This window comes from Solanum verrucosum, unplaced genomic scaffold (genome assembly GCF_900185275.1).
Source record: "Solanum verrucosum unplaced genomic scaffold, falcon-dt-bn FXZP01000157.1, whole genome shotgun sequence".
Taxonomy (NCBI): domain Eukaryota; kingdom Viridiplantae; phylum Streptophyta; class Magnoliopsida; order Solanales; family Solanaceae; genus Solanum; species Solanum verrucosum.
The window spans coordinates 2,506,857-2,529,180 of record NW_026020185.1 but is presented as its reverse complement, the minus strand read 5'-3'; the positions used below and the strand labels follow the sequence as shown (position 1 = coordinate 2,529,180).

General features: G+C 36.5%; 1 protein-coding gene across 3 annotated transcripts; it reads right to left on the bottom strand.

Moving 5' to 3' along the window:
* Window positions 1-17,562: 17,562 nt before the first annotated feature.
* Window positions 17,563-21,655, bottom strand: LOC125829327 (methyl-CpG-binding domain protein 4-like protein). Of its 3 annotated transcripts, none has more exons than XM_049508565.1 (4): window positions 21,650-21,655; window positions 18,548-19,870; window positions 17,902-18,098; window positions 17,563-17,828 (listed from the first exon to the last, which is right to left on the bottom strand). In XM_049508565.1, exons 2-4 carry the CDS (start codon window positions 19,859-19,861, stop codon window positions 17,714-17,716), a joined length of 1,626 nt encoding a protein of 541 aa, XP_049364522.1. In that variant the 5' UTR covers window positions 19,862-19,870; window positions 21,650-21,655; the 3' UTR covers window positions 17,563-17,713. The 3 variants fall into 3 exon arrangements, with proteins under 3 accessions (XP_049364522.1, XP_049364521.1, XP_049364520.1); XM_049508564.1 differs by lacking the exon at window positions 21,650-21,655 and adding an exon at window positions 20,050-20,262; XM_049508563.1 differs by lacking the exon at window positions 21,650-21,655 and having other exon boundaries at window positions 18,548-20,256.
* Between the last annotated feature and the right edge of the window lie 669 nt (window positions 21,656-22,324).

The following is a 22,324-nucleotide window of genomic DNA, read 5'->3' as shown; positions in this document are numbered from 1 at the left end:
GATTTTGAGTAAGCTGAAGCAAGTGTTGATTGAAAAATACGGGCAAACCTATGGGTGAAATTATGCATTGTGTTCATCTTTGTGAGTGTTGCATCTGATTCCGAAACTTTAAATGATTAAACCTTTGTGTGTGAATATGGAATCATTCCTTGTGTGAGGGCATTTGCACACTTTGGTTGAGCTTGAACTTGCATTTGAAGTAACTATTGTGAGCATGAGATTCTTTGATAGTGGTGAGTCACAACTTGAATCTTTGAGTACACATTTGATCTTTGCATAAGTAAATTGAGTCTTGTTGTGTGCATTCATGATTAAGTCTTGTGTAGCACTGCTCGATATACCCTTTTTGAACGGTGGAACTTGAGTTTGCTTGAGGACAAGCAAAAGTTTAAGTTGGGGTGTTGATGAGTCCACAAATTGGACTCATTTAGGGATATATTTTGATAGAATTAGTGTCCTCAAATGCATATTTATCTTAATATCTGAGAATCGCCAAACCCCTTCGGAGAGTCGCCAAAAGGTCTTATCCTCGCCTCTTGTTCCAGTGTGCTGAGCCGTAAAAGAAAGGATCAAATCGGCGGTGAAAAGAAGCGGTCAGCGTGTCACCGAGAAGTTCTGTGAAGCAGTACTGTGTCGCTCAATGATCCAAAACACGACGATGCTGAAGGATAGAGCAAGACGGCGATGAAACCTACCAAAGGGCGGATCGCCGAGTTGATCGGCGATCTCGACTAACGACGTTGAATGATCCGATGCAGCATAGATTTTTGAAAACTACAAATACTCGTTGAGAATTGTAGCTTGACATCATATTTTTAATATAGAAATTTTTAACATAGAATTTTAAGTTCTAAGTTTGGAGAGGGTTTTGAAGAACTTGAAGATTCAAAGGGTTTCAACTCTAAGAATTTGGACTTGGGTCTTGTGGATTCTTCACTCTTTGCTTGTTTTGAGACTTGAATCTTCATACCCATTTGAATGCAAACTCATATTGGTATAAATTTTTATCTCTTATACATGTTTAGCTAAAACCCCAATTCTTGGGGTGTGATTTTGTGAATATGGGTTAGATTATCTGTTGGGTCTTGCTTGTTGATGGTTTATTTGTTGTGTAAATGTGATTTCGTTTAGTAGTTGTGGTGGAACTTAATGAAATTGTAGTTGCAAATACGATTTCACCTTTGTGTTTTTGGCTTGCTTGAGAGAGAGGTCGTAAAACTAAGACTACTAAATTGATGGCCGGTGGGATTGGGTCTACTTGAGGTTCAGCTTGAAAGAGTGAACCCTAGTCCTTCTCCCACACACTCAGCTTGAGAGAGTGAGTAGGCTAAGGCAGAGGTTGTTCTTCATGCGGCAACTCGGTGTTCGAGAGAAACCGAGTTGATTCGGGGTAAGTTGCTCAAGAGAGAATTTACCCCCACTATAGTCTAGCCTAGTCACAAATATTCAACGAATTTATTATCAAAATTAGCATGTACCCAATAGTTTAGTCTATCCCGTATTCCTATCACATCCCAAGAATTCTCTCTCCTTGATTAGTACTCTTTGCATTTTTGCTGTTTTTGCTTACTTGTTACAAACCCCCATTGATAATTGACGTTTGCGTCACCCCTTAGATTTAACAAGTTTATATTCAATAATGTTTTTAGCTATGACTAATTAGAACTTAATTTTATTTTTCTATTAATTCTCACTCTCTTGGGACTCGACCCCAACCCTTGGTTAGGTTACTTTACTATTGTATGATCGTAGACACTTGCATTAGAAGTTGTGTCTTGATTAAACAAACATCAAGTACCTAATGCACCTCCCTTACCTGCTGCACCTACTAATTTTCCTGCATCCTCTTCTGCTCCTCCTAATTATCATGCATCATCTTCTGGTACTACTAAAAGAGGAAGAGGTAGGGGCAGGGGAAACACATCTCCAGAGAAAAGACCAAGAGTCATGGGAATGAGTGTGTTCCAAGCTGCAAATGGCTTCAAAGTCATGAATGTGAGTCTTTGCTATATCTTAAACTATTTTCTTTATTTAAACAGCTTAAATATTGAATAATATTCCTAATTTTACTGTAGCTTGGCATGCCAAGTAGTAAGATCTACTCCATTGGACAAGTGAAAGTGAAAAGATCTGATGTAACTGGTGGCATTGGTTATACGTCAAGTAATACAAGTAAGCTGAAATGAAATGGTAAAGCAGCAATCTTAACAAGCAAACTTCATGAGCTTATAGAGAAGCAAAGAGAGAAGACAATGGGAAGTAGTTCAAATAATCCAAGTCAAAATAACACTTCTTCACAGTCAAAGATGCCATGAAAATTGTAGTGATATTTATGTATTTAAGCACTTTTAAGTTAGTCTAGACATGCAAACTATTTCATTAAGGGCCTAATATTTTGGGTTTTGTTTGTTGGTAAATTTTGCCTTATGAATATGACTTTATTTTGATAAATTCTGCCTTATGTGAGGCCTTATGAATATGAATTTATTTTTGTAAATTCTGCCTTATGTAAGGCCTTATGAATGAATGGTGATGTTGTGTTATGAATGATGATGTTATGTTCAAATGTGTTTAGAAATGTTGTTGTGTTGTCTATCGAATTGTATTGGCTATTCATGTGTGTTTACATATGGTGTTGTGTTGGTTCAATTGACTATATAAATAATATTGTATTGGTTATGTGTTTTATAAATGGTGTTGTGTTGTCTATGTTGAAGTAGGAATGAATGACTAGGTTGTTGGTTGTTCAGTTTACAGATGAAGTGCAATTTATTTATACAAGCTTCAATTGACATCATAGTTATAAAATTTGTCACATACATTGACAATTCTGATTAAACATAAAAACAATACAAATCAAAGAGAAATTCAAATCAAATACTACTTTCGAATAGATTGGTTGTTGATGAACATAGCAACAACACAAATCAAAATACATTTCTATTGAACCTACACCATTTCCACCTTCTATTGATTCTCCTCTCCAATAACAAATTAGAGTTACTCAAGTTGTCAATATGAACCTGTCTAATCCATAATCCTTGCTCCAACTCATTGATTTTGTTCACCAATCTTGAAAGGTTAAAACTTGATCTTGGATCCACTTCTTCTTTGTCCCTCCATCGAAATATTTTTCAATTTTTGGATTGAAAATAATTCAAAATTGTACATTAGCATCGTTCAATATAAAGCGAAGCAAGAATACAAGGAAAACACATACACCATAGCATAGGCAAGACCAAAATCTTCTTCCCGGATTTAATTTTGACCAAGAAGTTTGCAAATTCAGCAAAATTTCATGTTTACATCTCATTACGGCATTGAGCATTGGGTCTGATTCATCCATACAAAGCTTATTCAAGTTTTCATTTGTCATTTTTGACGAATTTTGAGAAAATTCAAAATTCAAATTAGAGACCTAAATAAGAAATTAGAGCATATTACAAACCCTAAATTCAAGATTTTTAAAGTAGAAATGAACATAAACAACTAAACCCTACCTATTTTTGAAAGAAAATCATGATTTTTTTTTTTAAAAAGGAACAAGGATTAATGGTGGGGAAGAAGGAACAATGATTTATTTAAGTTGGGGAAGATGACCGTTGGAGAAATAAAATGTTTTTGTCAAAATTTAAAGCTCTTGCCACTTCTAACGCGCCTAGAGGAGGTGAGAACATTCAAGTGTGTAGTAAATAGAGAAATAAAATTTTCGGAGGGTGGGGGGGGGGGGGGGGTAATAAGACCCCCGTAAAGTATGAGTTTGGGATTTCGGGTATAGGTTGGGGGGGGGGGGGGTAGACCATTTTCTCTAAGAATGGACTACAATTCACACCAATATGTAAGTGCTCTATCTAGTTAATTAGACTATAACTTTGATATTGATTGATGAAGAATAAGATTAAATGTTGATGTGGCAAATCAAGACATAAACACATACATGATAAGTATGCATTATAACTTTTTAGAAATTGTTCATGTGTTTATATTAATATATCCAGTACTGCTATTACTTAAGCTACATAAAATCAAAACTATATTGTTCTTCAGTACTTGATAGAGAAAAAACTATATCAAGAAACTAAAATGAAAAACAAAATTACAAATCAACATGCAATTGCATTACAGTAGTATTAGAAAGCATAAAAAGAACATGTTTATAGTATAGATTCTGAATTTGAATGATTACTTACTTTTTTTATATTGATACTATTTATTAGAGTTGCATGATATACCGTGAGTTTACGGTATTTCTAATACATTTCACTTACAAGTTGTGTGTGTCTAGGGCCTTTTTATATTGGTTTTTATGGTTTGTATCATGTTTTGCAGGAAAGGTGTTCAGGCGCGAAAGTTTAGAGACAGCTGAAGGAAATGCAGAAAAAAGGCATCTACGGAGGTGATCTACGGACCGTAGATCCATCCACGGTCCGTAGGTTATGACCGTAGATCAGCAGGCATGCTATTGAGGACAAATCAGGGAAGTCTGACCAAGTGTGGAACCACGGTGCCCATTGACGGTCCGTAGATTGATCTACGGACCGTACTGTTGATCCGTAGAGTGAGACTGCGAGGGTTCTAATACCTGATTTTTGAAGATTCTAAGTATGGAGCTACGAAGGGGATTGACGGACCGTAGGTCGATCTACGGTCCGTACTTCATTTGCTTCAGAAAAGTTGATTTTTGGAAGCTGAAATATTTTCTAAGTCTCGAGTGACGGAAGGGACTTACGGATCGTAGATCCATCGACGGTCCGTAAGTCGGTCTCGTGGATTGAAGACGCGTACCAGAACAAAACTTTCCTTAATTTGTTTCCTTTTTTATTTAGGATTTGTTTTCTATAAATAGGACATGTAAACCTCGTTTTGGGGGGTTAGACATTATTATTCTATTTTTGCTTTGGAACTTTGGAGATTAATTGACAACTCTAGCAATTATTGATTTCCCAAGTTCGTTTTGAAGATTTTGGCTTTGCAATTCAAGTAAAAATTTCTAGGTTTATTATTCTCTCTACATAAGTTCATGATTTCCTCATCTACAATTATGAATTGTGTTCTTGCCAGTATGAGTAACTAAATCCATAACTAGGGTTGTGGGAACCATGATCGATTAACAAAGTATGAATAGTAAATAAGCAATTCTTGAATAGTGTGTTGCATGCATTGATAATTCTTTCGTTTAGAAGTCTTTTTAACGGTGGCCAACGTTAGAACTTGCCTTGTTACTACTTGCCGGACCAAGGAGGTAATTAACAAGAAAAGAATTATCAACATAGATTTAGTGTGATACTATCTAATAGGCTAGTGTCGATTGGTGCGAAGTAATAACTAAGCCAAACATCGATTATGATGTCTAATATGAGGTGAAGGTAAGGGTTAGTAAATTATACACACGTAGCCGGACCAAGGTGCTGGGTGAAATTCTCTAGATGCCAGACCAAGGATTTAGAGATACCTAACTTATCACTTTGCATGTAATACACTAGAAAAAGGATTGCTATTACTAGGATTGCTGCGTTATGAGATTGTGGGGAACACGTATACCCTAGTTATTTCTCTTATCTTGATAACAACCAAAGTTGAGTTTGATTATTGATTACTTATTAAGTTCTTACTATTTGTTTCACACAAGCACAACCCCCCTTTTATTACCTGTTTCTGGAAATAAGTTGACTAATTGAATATAATTGTTGGTTAAAAGTAAAGTCTAAACCATTTTCCTCGTGGGATCGATCCCAACCTACAAGTTGGGTTCTTTACTTGATAACGATCGCTTATGCTTCTGAAAGGAGGTATAATTTGAGCGTATCATTGCACATAAAATATTTTTATCTCATAATAGATAAAAGTGAATATTATTGTTGCTTATATGGCTAATATGAGAGAACACACAACAGTTTTTTTCACACATGTTCTCGAAGAGTTAAAAACAATATAAAAAGAGACATGAAAGATTTACGTACCATTATTTTGTTTAAAAGCACAAAGAGAAACATTTACTTTTGATTATGGTAGGAACCTATTCTTTTTGGTCTTCTGGTTACTTTGGACAATGTCCAGTGATTAACTTGTAAAGGAGAAGGAGTCTTACAAACTCTCTCATTTTGATTTCAACTTTTGCTACTTAGTTACAACATTTACTTCACTCGTTATATTGTACGCTAGAATATATGTCAACCTTCAAGTCTTATTTTTTATAAAATACACAAAGGTCAGTCTCACACCTAAGACTGTTCCACCTCCATGTTTTCTGGAAAAGTATATAAAAATTAAAGAAGCTTTCAAAAATTGAATAGTAATCATAAACATCATACAAGAGAAGTTGGCAATTCCTTGTTTAAGGACTAGTTACATTCTGTTGTCGGATTTGTATTTTTTTTATTAGTGATACTTGTCATAGTGACACTAAATATTGTATTTTTCCCCATAATAGATGAAGATACAGAAATGTACACTCTTAAATTGCACTCGAGTCGGAGATGAACTACATTTGTGGACAAATAGTCTACTACGACTATTGTAAGGGAGGTAAAAATTCTATCATTCAATGAGATAATGTATGAAAAAGTTGAAATTAGATGATAGAAAAATGAAATTTTGGTTTAAGTTTGGGCCTTATTTTGAAATAAGCTTAAGACTTTTGTCAACTGATATAGATATATATAATCTTGTTCATGAAATTTTTGACATTAGAAAGGAAGAGATATTTGTGGAGCGCACAGATGAAGATCAATGGACCTATGATGTGGTTAATATTGAAGGGCTCAATTTGAAGGTGAAGAGAGCTTGGTAGATGTTGATGTAATAGAGGAAAGTGACACCACAAGTGAAGAATGTAAGTCATTTCATGACTTTGATTGTTCCTTGGAAGGAGATGACATGATTTTTTATAAAACTGTAGACTCTATTGCTGAGTGGATTGGTGTTAATGGGAAAAAAACAAAGATAACCAATTTAAAGAAAAAACTATTGAATTTTACATTGCCTTCGACATTGTTAAGATTCCAAGTGACATTCAAGCAGATGTTTGTGATGCATCAGATGATGAACTAATGAGTTTTCAAGGAGATTCAAATGATGATAATTCAAAAAAAAAAATTAATGCAAGAAGAGATCTAGAGGATCCAAAATTTGAGTTTACACTTAATATGATTTTTAGTAGTAGTAAAGAGTTCAAATGGATAGTGGAAGTACGTGCAGTGATGAAAAAGAGGACATCAAGTTTAAGAAAAATAAAAATAGGAAGGTGAGAGCGATTTGTAAGGTGTTAAACTGCAAATAATTCATATACGCATCAAAGGATAATGAAGATGGACCTTACATAATCAAAATAATAGCCATGATCACTCATGTGGCAATCAAAGAGAAGATAGAACTAATGTCTCTGAATTTTTGGCTAAAAAATATGCAGATGAATTCAAAATTAATCCAAGTTGGGGTGTGAAAGAATTTGAAGCTCATGTAATGAGAAAGCATAGTTACACACTCAGTAGGCATCAATCTTATAGGGCAATAAAAAAGGCTTTAGATCTGATTACTGATGAGTTCGTGATTTAGACTCATTTAGGGCTTTGTTTACATAGATTTAGTGTCCTCAAATGCTTAATTTGTGTCAATAACTGATGTTAAATCCTTGATTTTTAGATATATGGATTAAGGAACAAAGCAAGGACACTACCAGGAAAAAAGGAAAACAACAAGTTGAAGGAACGAAGAAGGGAAAGTCTGAGGATCGCCAAAAGCACTCGGCGTATCGCCGAGTGGCTTATCAGACCGCCTAAAGTTCCAGTGTGCCAAGCCCAAAAGGAAAGAACTAAGTTGGCAATGAAAAGGAGCAATCGTCGGATTGCCGAGTGATTCCGCAAAACCAAGATAGATCGCCCAAGGTTACAGACCTTGAGGATGTTGAGTACCAAGGCAAAAGGGCGACGAGAAAGAACAAAGGGCGGCTCGCCGAGTGGTTCGATGAGCCCAACTTACTTCGCCGAGTGACTCTTCATAGCACATTTTTTACGACTATAAATATAGTTTTGAACATTTAGTTAAGGATCACTTATCATTTTACTGGTGAGAAAAATCTATTTTTAAGTTTTTAAGAACTTAGAGACATTCTTCTCTAGTTTTCCTTAGCTTTGAAGTATTCAAGAAATTCACTTTTGAGAAATTGGAAGTGGGTCTTTGGGATTCTTCAAATTGGAGCATTGTAAGGACGAAATTACCCTTACCCAGTTGATGGAGAATCAATTTGGTAACTGTTTTTACCTTTTTATAATGTCTAGCTAAAAACTCCAATTATTAGGTTGTGGTCATGTGATTATGGGATAATTTAGTTTATGGGTATTGCTAATTGTTAGTTTAAGTGCTATATAGAAGTGAGTTTAATCATTAATTGTGGTTTAATTTAAGAATTGTAGTTGCAAATGCAGTTTTATGATTGTGTTCTTGGCTTGCTTGAGAGAGAGAGGGGTTTTAGAACTAAAATTATTGATTGATGGTTTGTAGGTATTGGGTTGACCTGGGTTCAGCTCGAGAGAATGAATCCTAAACCCAATCCCATCCATTTAACTCGAGCGAGTGAATGGATTAAGGTGTGGGCTGCTCTTATTTTGCATGCTTGTTGATATTTGAGAGAAATCACTTGATTAGGGGTAAATTGTTCGAGAGAAAGTATACCTCCACTATAGCGTAGCCTACTCACTAATATCTAGTTGTTTACTAATAGTTGCAATTATCCATTTGTCTATATTTGCCTATAATCGATCACATTCCAAGAACCCGTCTCATTATTGTTAATTTGTGTTATTTGTGACTGTTTGTAGCTACTAATCAAAACCAAAATCCCCCATTTGACATTCGTGCCACCCCCAAATTTGAATGATGTCTTTATTCAATAATTTGTTTTCCTATGACTGATTTGACCATGTTCATACTTTCCAATTGAATCTGAAACACGTACCGCTCCCTGTGGGATTTGACCACAACTCATTTAGTTGGGTTATATACTGATTAACGATCGTTGACGCTTAGAATTAGATGAAGTGTCTTTGATAACGTTATACCAATCAATTAGAGGGACTAAAGAAAAACAATTTGATATGTTATGGGACTATTGTGCAGAGTTAAGGAGGAGTAACCCAGGGACTACATGTATTTTGAAGTTGAATGATAATCCAAAAACAATGGTCAAAGATAGAAAAAGATTTTTAAGACTCTATGTATGTTTTGCATCTTGCAAACAAGGATTCTTAGTTGGATGTCAACGTATAATATGAGTTTATGGATGTCATTTTAAAGACTGCCAAAAGGGAAGGCAACTATTGACTGCAGTAGGCATTGATGCCAACAACAACATGTATCATGTTGCATTTGTCGTAGTGGAAGGTGAATTGAAGGAAACATGGAGCTGATTTCTTACACTTCTTGACGAGGATCTAGGAATCTCACAAAATTCTTTTGCTTGGACTTTAATTTCTGATAAACAAAAAGGTTTAATTTCAGCATTTGATCAGACAATTTTAGATGTCGCACATAGATTTTGCATGAGGCATTGCACAATAATTTTAGAACTGAAGGTTTTAAAGGACATGTTGAAATAAGTCCTATGGAAAGTTGTCAGAGCAACTACAGAACCTGAACTTTCCAAGCATATGAGGGGAATGACAAAGATAGATATAGATGCCCCCAAGTGGTTCATGAATAAGCCTCTCATTCACTAGTCAAGAGCTTGTTTCTCTTCATTCACAAAGTGTGACATGTTATCTAATAATATGTGTGAGTAATTTAATAGCGTACTTCTACCTGCAAGAGACCAACATATTCTGACGATGCTTGAATCAATTAGGATATATGATGTCAAGACTTCATAAGAATAGAGATAAAATGATGAACCATAGCCACATAATCTGCTTACAAATCTTATTGAAGCTAGAGCAAGTTGACCATTTTAATGGCCCATCAACCTCACCACGAGCCGTCTAGGCGTCCGTCAAAGTGAAACCAGCGTGGGGCAGGTTCTAGAAACCTACCATGAGCCCCTTAATGGATCGTGGTCCCCTTCAAGTCCCGTCTGGGGCTCCGTGGAGGTTCCATGGTCCACTTTTTGGGCTTGTGAGTTCCCCACTTGACCCATTTCTAGCCTTTCTCGAATCGGAGGTGATACAATATCTCCCCCTTGGAACCATTCGTCCTCGAATGGAACTCAAACTAGCATGAAAAGAGTTGGAGAGAGACTAACAACCCAATCATTAATGCAATTTTATCAAAATGCACAAAACCAAGGAGGAACCTTGGCTCCAGGACAAAACATATTCAAAACATCAAAAGGAAGATATGAACTAGACCTAGCAGCCCAACGTAAATGCAATCACATAAATGCACATATCCGAGGAGGAAATTTCAACTCCAAGCTATAACATATTCAAAACATCTTTTCATAAGGTCTATATGCTCATACTCAAATTCATATAAGCATTAAGAAATCAGTCAAGTAAACTTTTTTCCTTTCAATTCAAGCTTTTCATGAACATGCATAAATAAGGAAATCATGGGAATATCTAAAATACATGACACCAAAGAGTAAAGCATGAGTAGCTAAATACCTCGAGCTAGAGTAGGAACAAAGGGAATGAGATAAGATACCAGGACATCATATCGGCCTCGCAACTTCTTTATTTCTCAACTTCTTAACTTGTCGGTCTAAAATCTCAATCGGAGCTTCCTCAAAAGAAAGATTCTCCTTAACTTCCAAACCTTCTATGGGAACTATGATGTCGGATCTCCAACACATTTCTTCAACACGAAGACATGGAAAACTGGATGTACCAATGCCAACTCATTAGGCAGTTCAAGTTCATAAGCAACCTTGCCAATTCCCTTCAAAATCTGATATGGGCCCACATAAAGGAGACTAAGCTTCCTTTTTTTCCCAAAGCTCATTACACCTTTCATGGGTGAAATGTTCAAGTAGACCCAATCATGAACATCAAATTTAAGATGACTTCTTCTAACATCGGCATAGGACTTTTGTTGACTTTGAGCCGTTTTCAACCTTTCTTTAATAAGTCAAACTTTCTCCATAGACTCATGTACCAATTAGAGACCTATCAAATAAACCTCACCCACTTCAAACCAACCTATAGAAGATCTACATCTCCTACCATATAAGGCCTCAAATGGATCCATGCCAATACTTAAGTGGTAGCTATTGTTATATTCAAACTCTATCACAGGAAAATGGTCATCCTAATTACATTTGAAGTCAATTACACATTCTCTCAACATATTTTCCAAAGTTTGGATTGTACGCTCTGCTTACCTATTGGTTTGTGGATGAAAGGCCATTCTAAGCTTAACACGAGTACCAAGACCTTTTTGGAAAGATTTTCAAAACTGAGAAGTGAATTGGGTACCACGATCGGAGATAATGGATAAGGACACTCCATGCAACCTCACTATTTCACTCAAATACAACTTAGCGTAGTCCTTCGCTGAATAAGAAACCTTGATGGGAATGAAGTGAGCCAATTTCTTCATTCGATCCACAATAACCCAAATTGAATTATGTTGTCGTCGGGTGCGCAGTAACCAATAATAAAGTCCATATTTAAATATTTCCACTTCCAAGTAGGAATACTTATGTCTTGGGATAAATCTCCCGGCTTCTGATGCTTAACCTTCACTTGTTGACAATTTCAACACTTATACACAAATTTTCCAATATCCTTCTTCATCACATTCCACCAATAGATCTCCTGCAAGTCACGGTACATCTTGGTGGTTCCCGGTAAATGGAATACCGAGAACTATGTGCTTATGCTAAAGTTTGATCTCTCAAGTCATCTACATTAGAGACACACAAACAACCTTGATATATAAGTACCCCATCTCTCCATTGGGAGAAAGCCTCTACAGACTTTTTAAGCACTACTTTCTTCAGTTCTACCAAAGTCGAATCAAGACCTTGCTTGGCTTTCACATCTGCCAAAAAAGACGATTCTGAACCAGAGTCAACTAGACGAACACCCAATTGGGACAATCTATGAACATCTCGAACTAATTCATTTTTATCATCATCAATATAAGCAACACTACCCATTGATAATTGACTAAGAGCATCTGCACCACATTCACCTTACCGGGGTGATAGAGAACACTCATGTTATAAACCTTTAGTACCTCAAGCCATCTCATTTGGCGAAGATTTAGATCTTTTTGGTTAAACACATATTGCAAACTGTTGTGGTCTGTAAATACATCCACATGAACACCATACAAATAATGCCTCCAAATCTTTAAGGTAAAACCAACCACCGCTAGTTCAAGGTCATGGGTAGGATAATTCTTCTCATTAATCTTAAGTTGCCTTGAAGCATAGGTAATGACTTTCCCATTTTGCATAAGTACACATCCTAAGCCAATTCTTGAGGCATCACAATATTCACCAAACCATCAGTCCCTTCCGATAAAGTGAACACAAGAGCGGAAGTAAGTCTATCTTTCAATTCTTGAAAACTCGTTTCACACGCATCAGACCATATGAACTTAACCTTCTTTTGAGTCAATATTGACAATGGAGAAGCAATCGAAGAAAAACCTTCAACAAACCTTCTAAAGTAACTAGCTAAACCCAAGAAACTTCTAATATCTGAAGGGGTGACAGGTCTAGTCCAACTCTTGACCGCATCCGTCTTCTTAGGATATACCTAAATTCCCTCACCAGAAATAATGTGACCAAGAAAAGCCACGGACCTTAACAAAAATCATATTTACTAGACTTTGCAAAGAGTTGTTGGTCCTTGAGGACTTGCAACACAATCCTCAAATGATTGGTATGCTCGTCTTCACTCCTTGAATAAATTAGTATATCATCAATGAACACAATCATAAACATACCCTATTCATCAAATCCATAAATGTCACCGGAGCATTAGTTAAACCAAACGACATTACCAAAAACTCACAATGACCATAATGAGTTTGAAAAGCCATCTTCAGAATGTCATCTTCCTTCACCCTCAATTGGTGATAACCCGACCGAAGGTCAATCTTAGAGAAGTAATTTGCTCCTTGGAGTTGGTCAAACAAATCATCTATATTTGGAAGATGATATTTGTTCTTAACGGTAACCTAATTCAATTGTCAGTAGTCAATACACATACGAAGTGAACCATCTTTCTTTCGAACAAACAAAACTGGAGCACCCCATGTAGAGATACTCGATCAGATGAAACACTTACCCAGCAAGTCTTTCAATTGTCCCTTTGATTCCTTAAGTTCCGTCGCAGCCATACGATAATGAGGAATAAAGATAGGTTGTGTATCTGGGAGAAGGTCAATACCGAAGTCCATTTCCCTTTCGGAAGGAATACCGAGTAAATAATCTGGAAATACTTCCGAAAAATCATTAACGGGGACCGACTCAAAAGTAGGGGTTTCAGAATCTATATACCTCACCCTAGCTAGATGATATATGCAACCCTTAGAAATCCTCTTTCTAGATTTAAGACAAGAGACAAACTGACTCTTAGGCATCGAATCCCCCCCATTCCACTCTAGGATGTGTTCATTTGGAAACTAAAACTTGACTACACAGGTCTACAATCAATAGAAGCATAACATGAATGCAACCAATCCATACCAAGGATAACATTAAAATCTAGCATATGCTCTACAATGTCAACATGAGTGACACTATGGGACAAGGATGCGGGACACTTTCTATAGACCCTCTTAGCCACAATCGAATCACCAACAGGAGTAGAGACGGAAAAAGGATCTAACAACACATTTGGAAGAATATCAAACCTCATAGCCACATATGGCGTCACAAAAGACAAGGTATCACTGGGGTAAATTAAAGCATAAACATCAAGTTGGAAGACTTTCAACATACCGGTAACCACATTGGGCAAACCCTTTTTCTCTTAACGAGTCTGAAGTGCATAAAATCTATTTTGCTTCTGACTCCCACTACGACCGAATAAAGGATTAGTTTGAGCCCGTCAACAATCATCTCCCACATTCTTAGCAACTGAGGGACAATCCCTTATCTTGTGGTCCATCTTACCACAACCAAAGAAAGCATCGGAGACCGCAAAACATTTACGCTCATGCTTATTTCCACACTTAGCATACGTAGGCAATGAAGATCCACTACAATTTCCTCCTGAGGATCAGGGTTAGACACCCTATATTTGTTGAACTTAGGAGGAACATTGGATGAACCTTGGTCGAAAATCCTTTGTCGGAACTTAGAATAATCATGTCCATCGGACCTTGAGTGTGAGAAGTTACCATCCCCGGTCTTAGCCCTCTTTGCCTCCCTAGACCTTTAAAAAAATTTAGGTTCAGACCCTATCCTGACTTTAAACTGTCGAATTGGGTCACTAGAAGCCCAAAATGGGTCATCATCAACACCACGGCCCATCAAACAGGTCATGAAGAAATCTTTCCTGACAGGGCTTTATTATTGTGGGCATAACTTTTTACTTTGAGCTTAGAATTAGGCAAACTCGGTGACGTTGGAAAGAGGACTTAAAGATCTTTGATTTGATAGGTTATAGGCCACATAATTCTTTTTGTGCTAAAAGATATTATCGTTGGAAGTTGACCGTAAACTCTTAAATCTGATTAAAACCCTTCACGAACGACTTCACAATCCATGTGAAGCTTCACAGACCATTTTGACACCCGTGGTCCTTAACTAGTCGCTAGGGGAGAACCCTTTCTGATTGGCCCACTTTTGACCACTTTGACGACCCGTCAACCTCACCACGGGTCGTCTAAGCATCTGTCAAAGTGAAACCTGCATGGGGCAGGTTCTGGAAACCTATCACGAGCCTCTTAACGGACCGTGGTCCCTTTTACGACCCGTTTGGAGCTCCGTAGCGGGTTCCATGATCCACTTTATGGGCTTGTGATTTTCCCACTTAACCCATTTCTAGCCTTTCTCGAATATGAGGTGTTACAATTGCATTCATGTTGGGCTGTTTAATCTAGTTCCTACACTCCTTATGATTTTTTGAGTTCCATTTGAGAGTGAATATTCCCAAGGATGAGATATTGTAACACCTCAGATTGAAAAGAAGGAAAATTGCAGGTTTTCTAGAATTGGTGTATGTACCAACAGACCCACCGACTGACCGTAGGTTCACTTACGGGCCATAATTGGAACCGTATGTGGCAAGTCAAATGATTTTCAATGTCAAGTTCCAGTACCCTTTTTATGGTTCACCGGGATGGTCCGTCGTTCAATGGACGAGTCGTAGGTAGGTCTCGTAGGTGAGTCTCAGACTTAGTGAAATTATAAGGGCCAAAGTTGGACTTACGATGACTATGTACGGACCGTAAGTTGACCAACGGACCGTACATGGGTTCCCGGTTCCGTAATTCGAGGGTCCAGAAACAAGTTCCTGAACCCACCGACGATTGACCAGTACGGTCCGTAAGTTACGGACTGTAGGTCCCACTGTCGATGGTGGTCGATAGTTCTTTTTAAAGGGGCGATTGGGTTTTTTCCTGATTATTCTAATCCAATACTATGTCATTTTATTGTATATTCTAGACATTATATAAACGTTTTTACCCCCAAATTACCCAATTGAACTCCTCCTATATTCTCAAAGTTGATCAAAGTTCTTCTCCAATGTTTCTCTCTAAAGCTTGAAGAAGAAGTCTAAGGTTTCAAGATCAAGTCTCCAAATTCACCATTAATTGTGAGCTTTTGGCATCAAGGTATGATAGTATTCACCTATGGAGTCATTTCCTCCATAGGGCTCCTAAATTCTCCAATTTTACAAGTTAGAATCTCCAATTGAAATTATATTTTATTCAATCTCATGGGTTCTTTTCAATTATGATCCAATTGATTGTTTTATGTCTTTTTATGCATGAATTGAGATAATTACATGTTTTTAAGCTGAATTCACTTGAACCCATCCATGATCCATTATTTCTAGATTTTGATCATATGATGAACCTTTTGAACTACGAAAGATGAAATTACAAAGATATGCATGTTTCTTTATGAAATTGATGAAAATGATTTAAGGTTGCTTTAAGGGTAAGGCATCGATGTTGTTGTTTTTATTGTGAAAGGATTTCTCACATACTACTCATAATATGATTGTGAAAGGATTTTCTCACATAAAGGATTCATAAGGTTGAAAGGTTTTCTCACCTAAGATGAATCGAGATTAAGGGGCTATTCTAATGAAATCTAGCTTGGATTGGCTACTTGATGTTCCCTTCTGTGGATAATAAGATAAGTAAAGAACATTGACAATTCTGTGGGATTTATGCTTAGCACCGAGAGGATATTGAGATGGAAGCTCTCCCATAGTTGAAGTTGGGTTTCTAGTAGCAATCTCCATATCTCATAACTATGTGCCACCATAGGTTGTCTTAGATAGGCATCAGCTAGTGGATCCACCTAAGCTAGAAGTTTATGGTTCTTACCTTGGCAAGTAAGGACATCTCTTTTCGGTGTGGGATAGACACCGAATTCCATGTTATAGCTCACATGGTCTATGTCTGTTAAAGGTAAATCTCCCACGTAAAAGTATCTCAAAGGTATGTTTAAGATGTTTAGCTTGCATTAACCATGGTTATGACTTATGTTTCTAACATGTTATTTTATGATTTAGCTTGGTCATTGCATGTCATATAAATTCCTTGTTACCATGATTTCATGACTCAACTATTCTCACTTGGTGATTGATAAAGTGTTTAATTGTCAAAAAAAAAAAAACTTGAAGGTGGACGAACTATATTCAACTTGGCAGAGAGAAATTCAAATGTGGCTGAAGCAAGAGGCTTGGTGAGGACATTGGCAAGTTGATTTTTGGTGGATAGAAATTGGACAGAGACCTTGCGAGCAACTTTGTTGTGGACGAAGTGATAAAAGTTCTAAGTGCTTGGTGCGAGCAGGAAAGACATGATTTATGAATAGAGAGAAGCACCAAATTTATCACACTAAAGCACACGACATAGCTACCCACCCACCAAATATTGTGTTTTTCTCTTTAGTGGAGCTGGTAGACTCAAAGAAAGGGGGAGACGAGTTGTTTAGGTGCAAATATTGGTCCATAGAATAGACAATGTATTATTACATTTAATACAACACATAGAGCTGAAGTTTATTAGATGAAATAGAGACAAAATTACGGCGTGCTACTGCCTTTTCTTGGGCCAAAAATCGCTAAAATACAATCAGTTTAAGAAACTATTCATATACATGCTTCTATCATGAATTTAAGTAGGAAAATTTTCTTTACGCATAAAGTCTAACAGAGGAAAATTTCCTATACGTGCATCATGGAAGTATTCATATCATGATAATAGGGCTCTTTTTTTTTTAGTATTACCAATCGAATATTAAGCTTTTTAACGTTTGGGTTTTATTCCCTCACCAAAATTAAATTGGAAATTGTTTTTTCACGGTAGACAAAAAACCTGTGTCGCTATAAATACACTTTTAACGACCGGATTCCTATCCCTTCATTAAGAGTTTGGACTTAAAAAGTCTAATTTCCTAGCTCTTGACATAAAGGAAGTTGGCACCTGTCATATGCAGAGATGATATATTAATTAAGCTGTTGCTTAGGCAAGTACTATACACCACAAAAAAGGTCCAGAGGTTAATCTACCAAAACTATGCAACTGACCCCCAAAAGATACCCCTAACTATGCATCATCTTCAGGTAAATACAATGCACCCTCAGGCCGAGCCATTTGCATGCAGGAATTCCCAGTATTTAGTTAGCATATGATCATTTGGATGAACTTGATCCCACTTGCCCGTACAAAATATTGCATATGCATCAGCTGCATACCTGGAAAGAAAAACACTTGATCAAATCGAGCTAAAATCCATTTACTTGGGTGCAAAAGGTAGAATTCCCTTACTTGCCAATACCATGCAGCTGTGTAACATGAGTCCAAGTTTTTCCAAGATATTCTTGAGAGAGTCGTGGAATAGCCAGTGACCTCTTCGTATATAATCCTAAAGGTCGTAATAACTTTTCAATATCCTCTACAGCAACCTCTGTAGCAGCCACAGCATTTGGACACAGAGTGAAAAACTCATCGACCACTCTCTTAACCTACATGCATGTGCTCACTGTTAGTATGTGACCTCAAAATCAGAATAAAGTCATTACAAAAATTTAAGACAGACATAACTATGTCGCTCTCATTGCTTCACTTCTGATAAACAAGAAGCCCGAACCACAGGAAAAGGGGAAATGCCCCATACAAAATTGGGTGCTCCTTACATAAATAGGTCCACCAGTACTTTTAAGCTAATGCAAAGCAATCAATTAGCTGATACTTCAGCACAATAATTTATCAGTTAGCAACTGCCTGTATATACCCTTATTTGACAATGAGAAATCTTCCTATATCACTTGTTAGGTCTAAAATTTGTTTCCTAATTGCTCATAGGATGTTGCAGCTTAAAATGTAGGAAACTTAAACTTGTCAAATAAGCCAAACATCTCAAGAATTATAAGTTTGTTAACTACTTAAGAAAGAGAACAGTGGCAACAAGTACCTGCACGCCGGTGGTGCAATTCAGAAGCATGCAAATAACCAACACCCTCCAAGGATCATGAGCATGGTTTTCTTGGAGGAGATTAAAATGGGATCGCGGAGGTACCCACGTGTTATCTTCACTCCTCCTTAAATAAGCCTCGTCTCTTTTCTGGAAAGCAGAGAGACAAGGTTTCTGCCTTTTTGAACCTTTTCTACTCTTCTTGTTTTCACGATATGCATTCTGAAAGTAGGGAGAAACCTTTCTTCCATTGAGACAGTTCTTCGAAGGGTTTGATCTATCCTTACCTACCTTTATTTCTTCTCCCACTATTAAGTTAGCAAAGTAAGGGGAAACCACTCGAACTTTGGTTCGTAATTTTTTGTCACTTTTTCCATTTCCTTTAGTCACACATTCTACAGACCTTCCTTTTTTCATTTCAGTTTCTCCATTCCTTGAGTTCCCAAAGTAAGGGGAAACCACTCGAACTTTGGTTCGTAATTTTTTGTCACTTTTTCCATTTCCTTTCATCACACATTCTACAGACCTTCCTTTTTTCATTTCAGTTTCTCCATTCCTTGAGTTCACAAAGTAAGGGGAAACCACTCGTGCTTTCTGTTCAATCATCTTCTCATTGATCTGATTCTGAGATAAGCAAGGCTCGAACACAGTTTTACCAGCTTTCGGTCCACAACCTCCTTCCCAATGTGATAAATGACTCTCATTTCCAATCATAGAACCAGATTCTGAAGACTTTTGCATTGTCCTGAGCCTTCGAGAGAGAGGGCCACAAACATGTGACTTGACGACTATCTTCTCATCTTCATTTCTCCTTTTACCTGAACTAAAGTTTCCACCTTTGCATGCAAACTGTGAAAAGAGATCATCGAGACTATTGGCCACTGCATTATCACCACGAACAACTGAAATTGAAGCAACACTAGAACATCCCTCATCTAAATCACCAGATTGTTTATTCTCCTTCTCATTAATAACTTCCAAATTTTTAACAGGAGGACCAATCAGGACTGGTTTGGCATCCATTTCTCTGTAATCATTTCCCGATTTCTCATCATCACCACGTTCAGAATTCTTCTTTCTCTTCCTTCTGTTACTCCTCTGATGTGTTTCAACAGTAACCATGCACTCACTCTTGATAGGCTTCATATACAAATCAGAAATAGCTTCAACGGATTTACTACTTCCAATATCCTCATAGTCAGGCACTTTCTTAAAATACGGGGAAGATTTTACAATTTTTCCTTCCTCTTCACAATATTTCTCCCTCTGCTTCTTCCTTTTCTTCTTTCCTTCATTATCCTGCCTCCCATCCATACTTACATCCTGCATATCATGACCAACTTTTGTTACAATAGAAGCATTATCACAACTCTGAATCAGCATTGGCATTGACCTTGATGAATGTGCCATAAAGAGAATGAACTACTAACAGAATGCCTTTTTGCAACGGAAGAGGAATAAATATGTTGAGAAAAGCTTGGCAAAGTTAAATAGTGAATTACAAGTCTCTAGAAGTATCTGCACACAGACTTCCAACAAGCTTTAGAGTTTGGAAGCACAAGTGCATGGAAAGACAGCTAAATCTGAATGAAAAGACAACTTGAATGTGCTATCAATTTCTTTGATCCTTGAGAAATACGGATCTAAAAATGAGCTTGATTTTATTCCAAAGGCAATAGAGTTCATGTCTTCTAGATGCTGAACTGTACAATACACACGAAATTGAAGTTAAACTATCATATTCAGCCCACTTCGCTAATTCAATAGGCTAAAGTTTAGTTATATAGAACGACATAAGGTTGGAACGAAGGTATAAAAATCACTTTTTCTATAGAAAGGGAACTGTGAACTTAGAGCTGCCCCTTGTACTCTTTAAGTTTTAGATAGATCTAAAACAGTATGACTGCTTAATTTTGCACAACAGACACAAGCATGAGCTAATAGAAGGGAATTTTATATATATGTTGGTTATTAAGGAAAACAAAGAGTATAGCAGATATATACATATACACATATATCAACACTGGTTATACTTAACTAAGAGACCTAGCTACAATAAACAAGCTATTACTAGCTAAACTAGGGGCTGCAGTTGAAGCGGAAGTGGATGATCTACGACATGCTCCAATACTCACTTTTCTAGCTGAAGGTGGAGGTAATTGAGTCTAAGCTGATGAACGAAAGAGAAGTTTGAAATAATCAACTTAAGAGAGTAGGTTAAGACTAACAAGCACTGAATAACAAATTAAATCTCAAATCTATTATTTAAAACAAATCAAGAAGTGATGGCCAAGTTGATTTTTCAAACAAAGAGAATTGTAGCTGTGTTGTGGCGCAAATTGATTATTTTACACGACCATACAACAACCTAGTAGTAGTTAGCATGGACAATGGCTAGAAGGAAGAATTACAGGCATGAAGATTCAACGCAACTAGAAAGAAAAATCTTAGTAGTTACAACTATTTTGGAAGAGTTATTTGCGTATGTTTCAAATTACTTTCAAGTTGTTTAGGTGCAAATATCAGTCCATAGAGTAGCCAATGTATTATCACATTTAATAGAACACAAAGAGCTGAAGCTTATTAGTAGAAATAGAGACAAACTCCGTATAAAACTGAAGCTTATTAAGTTATGCCACTGCCTTTTCTTGGGCGAAAATCACTAAAATACAACCAGTTAACAAAACTATTCATATACATGCTTCTATCCTGAATTTAAATAGAAAAAATTTTCTCAACCCGCAAAGTCTAACAGAGGAAAATTTACTGTGCATCATGGAAGTATTCATATTGAACATTTTTAAGTTCAATTTATCAATACAAGAGCATGAATTAAGCACATAAAGCATTAAAACCCTCTGAAACTATGTAAAATTAGAACGTTGTGAAACTTGACCACAATTATAGAGAAAACATATCAAAGTATTCAGTTAACCTAAAAAGTCCAACTGGTTCATTGCAAGGCAATCGGCAAATCGTCAACAATGATTAGGCAGATAAAACAAACAAACAAAAAAAAGATTAAGAGAAAAAGAAACCTGAATGAAATCATACTGCTAAACTTGGAATTGGGCGAAAATAGGTAAAATAACATAAACTAACCTTGAAGAGAAGCGAACTCCAAAAATTTGTTGTGATCTAATCAGTAGAAACGATTAGGCCAGTAAACAGCAGGATCTCCTTTTTAATTTATAGTAGTATTTCCAAAACTAGTCTTCCACATTTATGAAAAATTGTGATTTTTACGAAAAGTTACGAATTTTATGAAAAGTTGAGACTTTTATGAAAAGTTGTGACTTTTATGAAAGGTTGTGAACTTTCTGAAGGGTTGTAACTTTTCCAAAAGAGTTATGACATTTCCGATAAATCACAATAAACATTTGTTCACACTACCCTTTGTTGACTATAAATAGAGGAATTTTCTCTCATTTTAAAACAACGAAATTCTGCACTTCTTCTTCGTCTTTTGCACAATTAAATATTCGTTTACTTTGCTCTTGTTGAGTGACTTATTGACACTATTATTTTTGTATCAATACGTTAGTGAATAAAATCGTTTCATCATGAGAGAATCTAATTCTTTAAACCTCAAGTATTAGAGAGGAATAATTTTCTTTAGGAGACACTGTGCATTCAGTGGACTCGATTTTTTTCCTTTCTATTTCATTCTATTTTACATATTCTGGTATGTTTTTTTACAATCATTAATTTATGCTTGTGATATTAATTGTTGTTTTTGAGTACATGTTTTAAACTCTTTTGTTTATATTTCTGCAA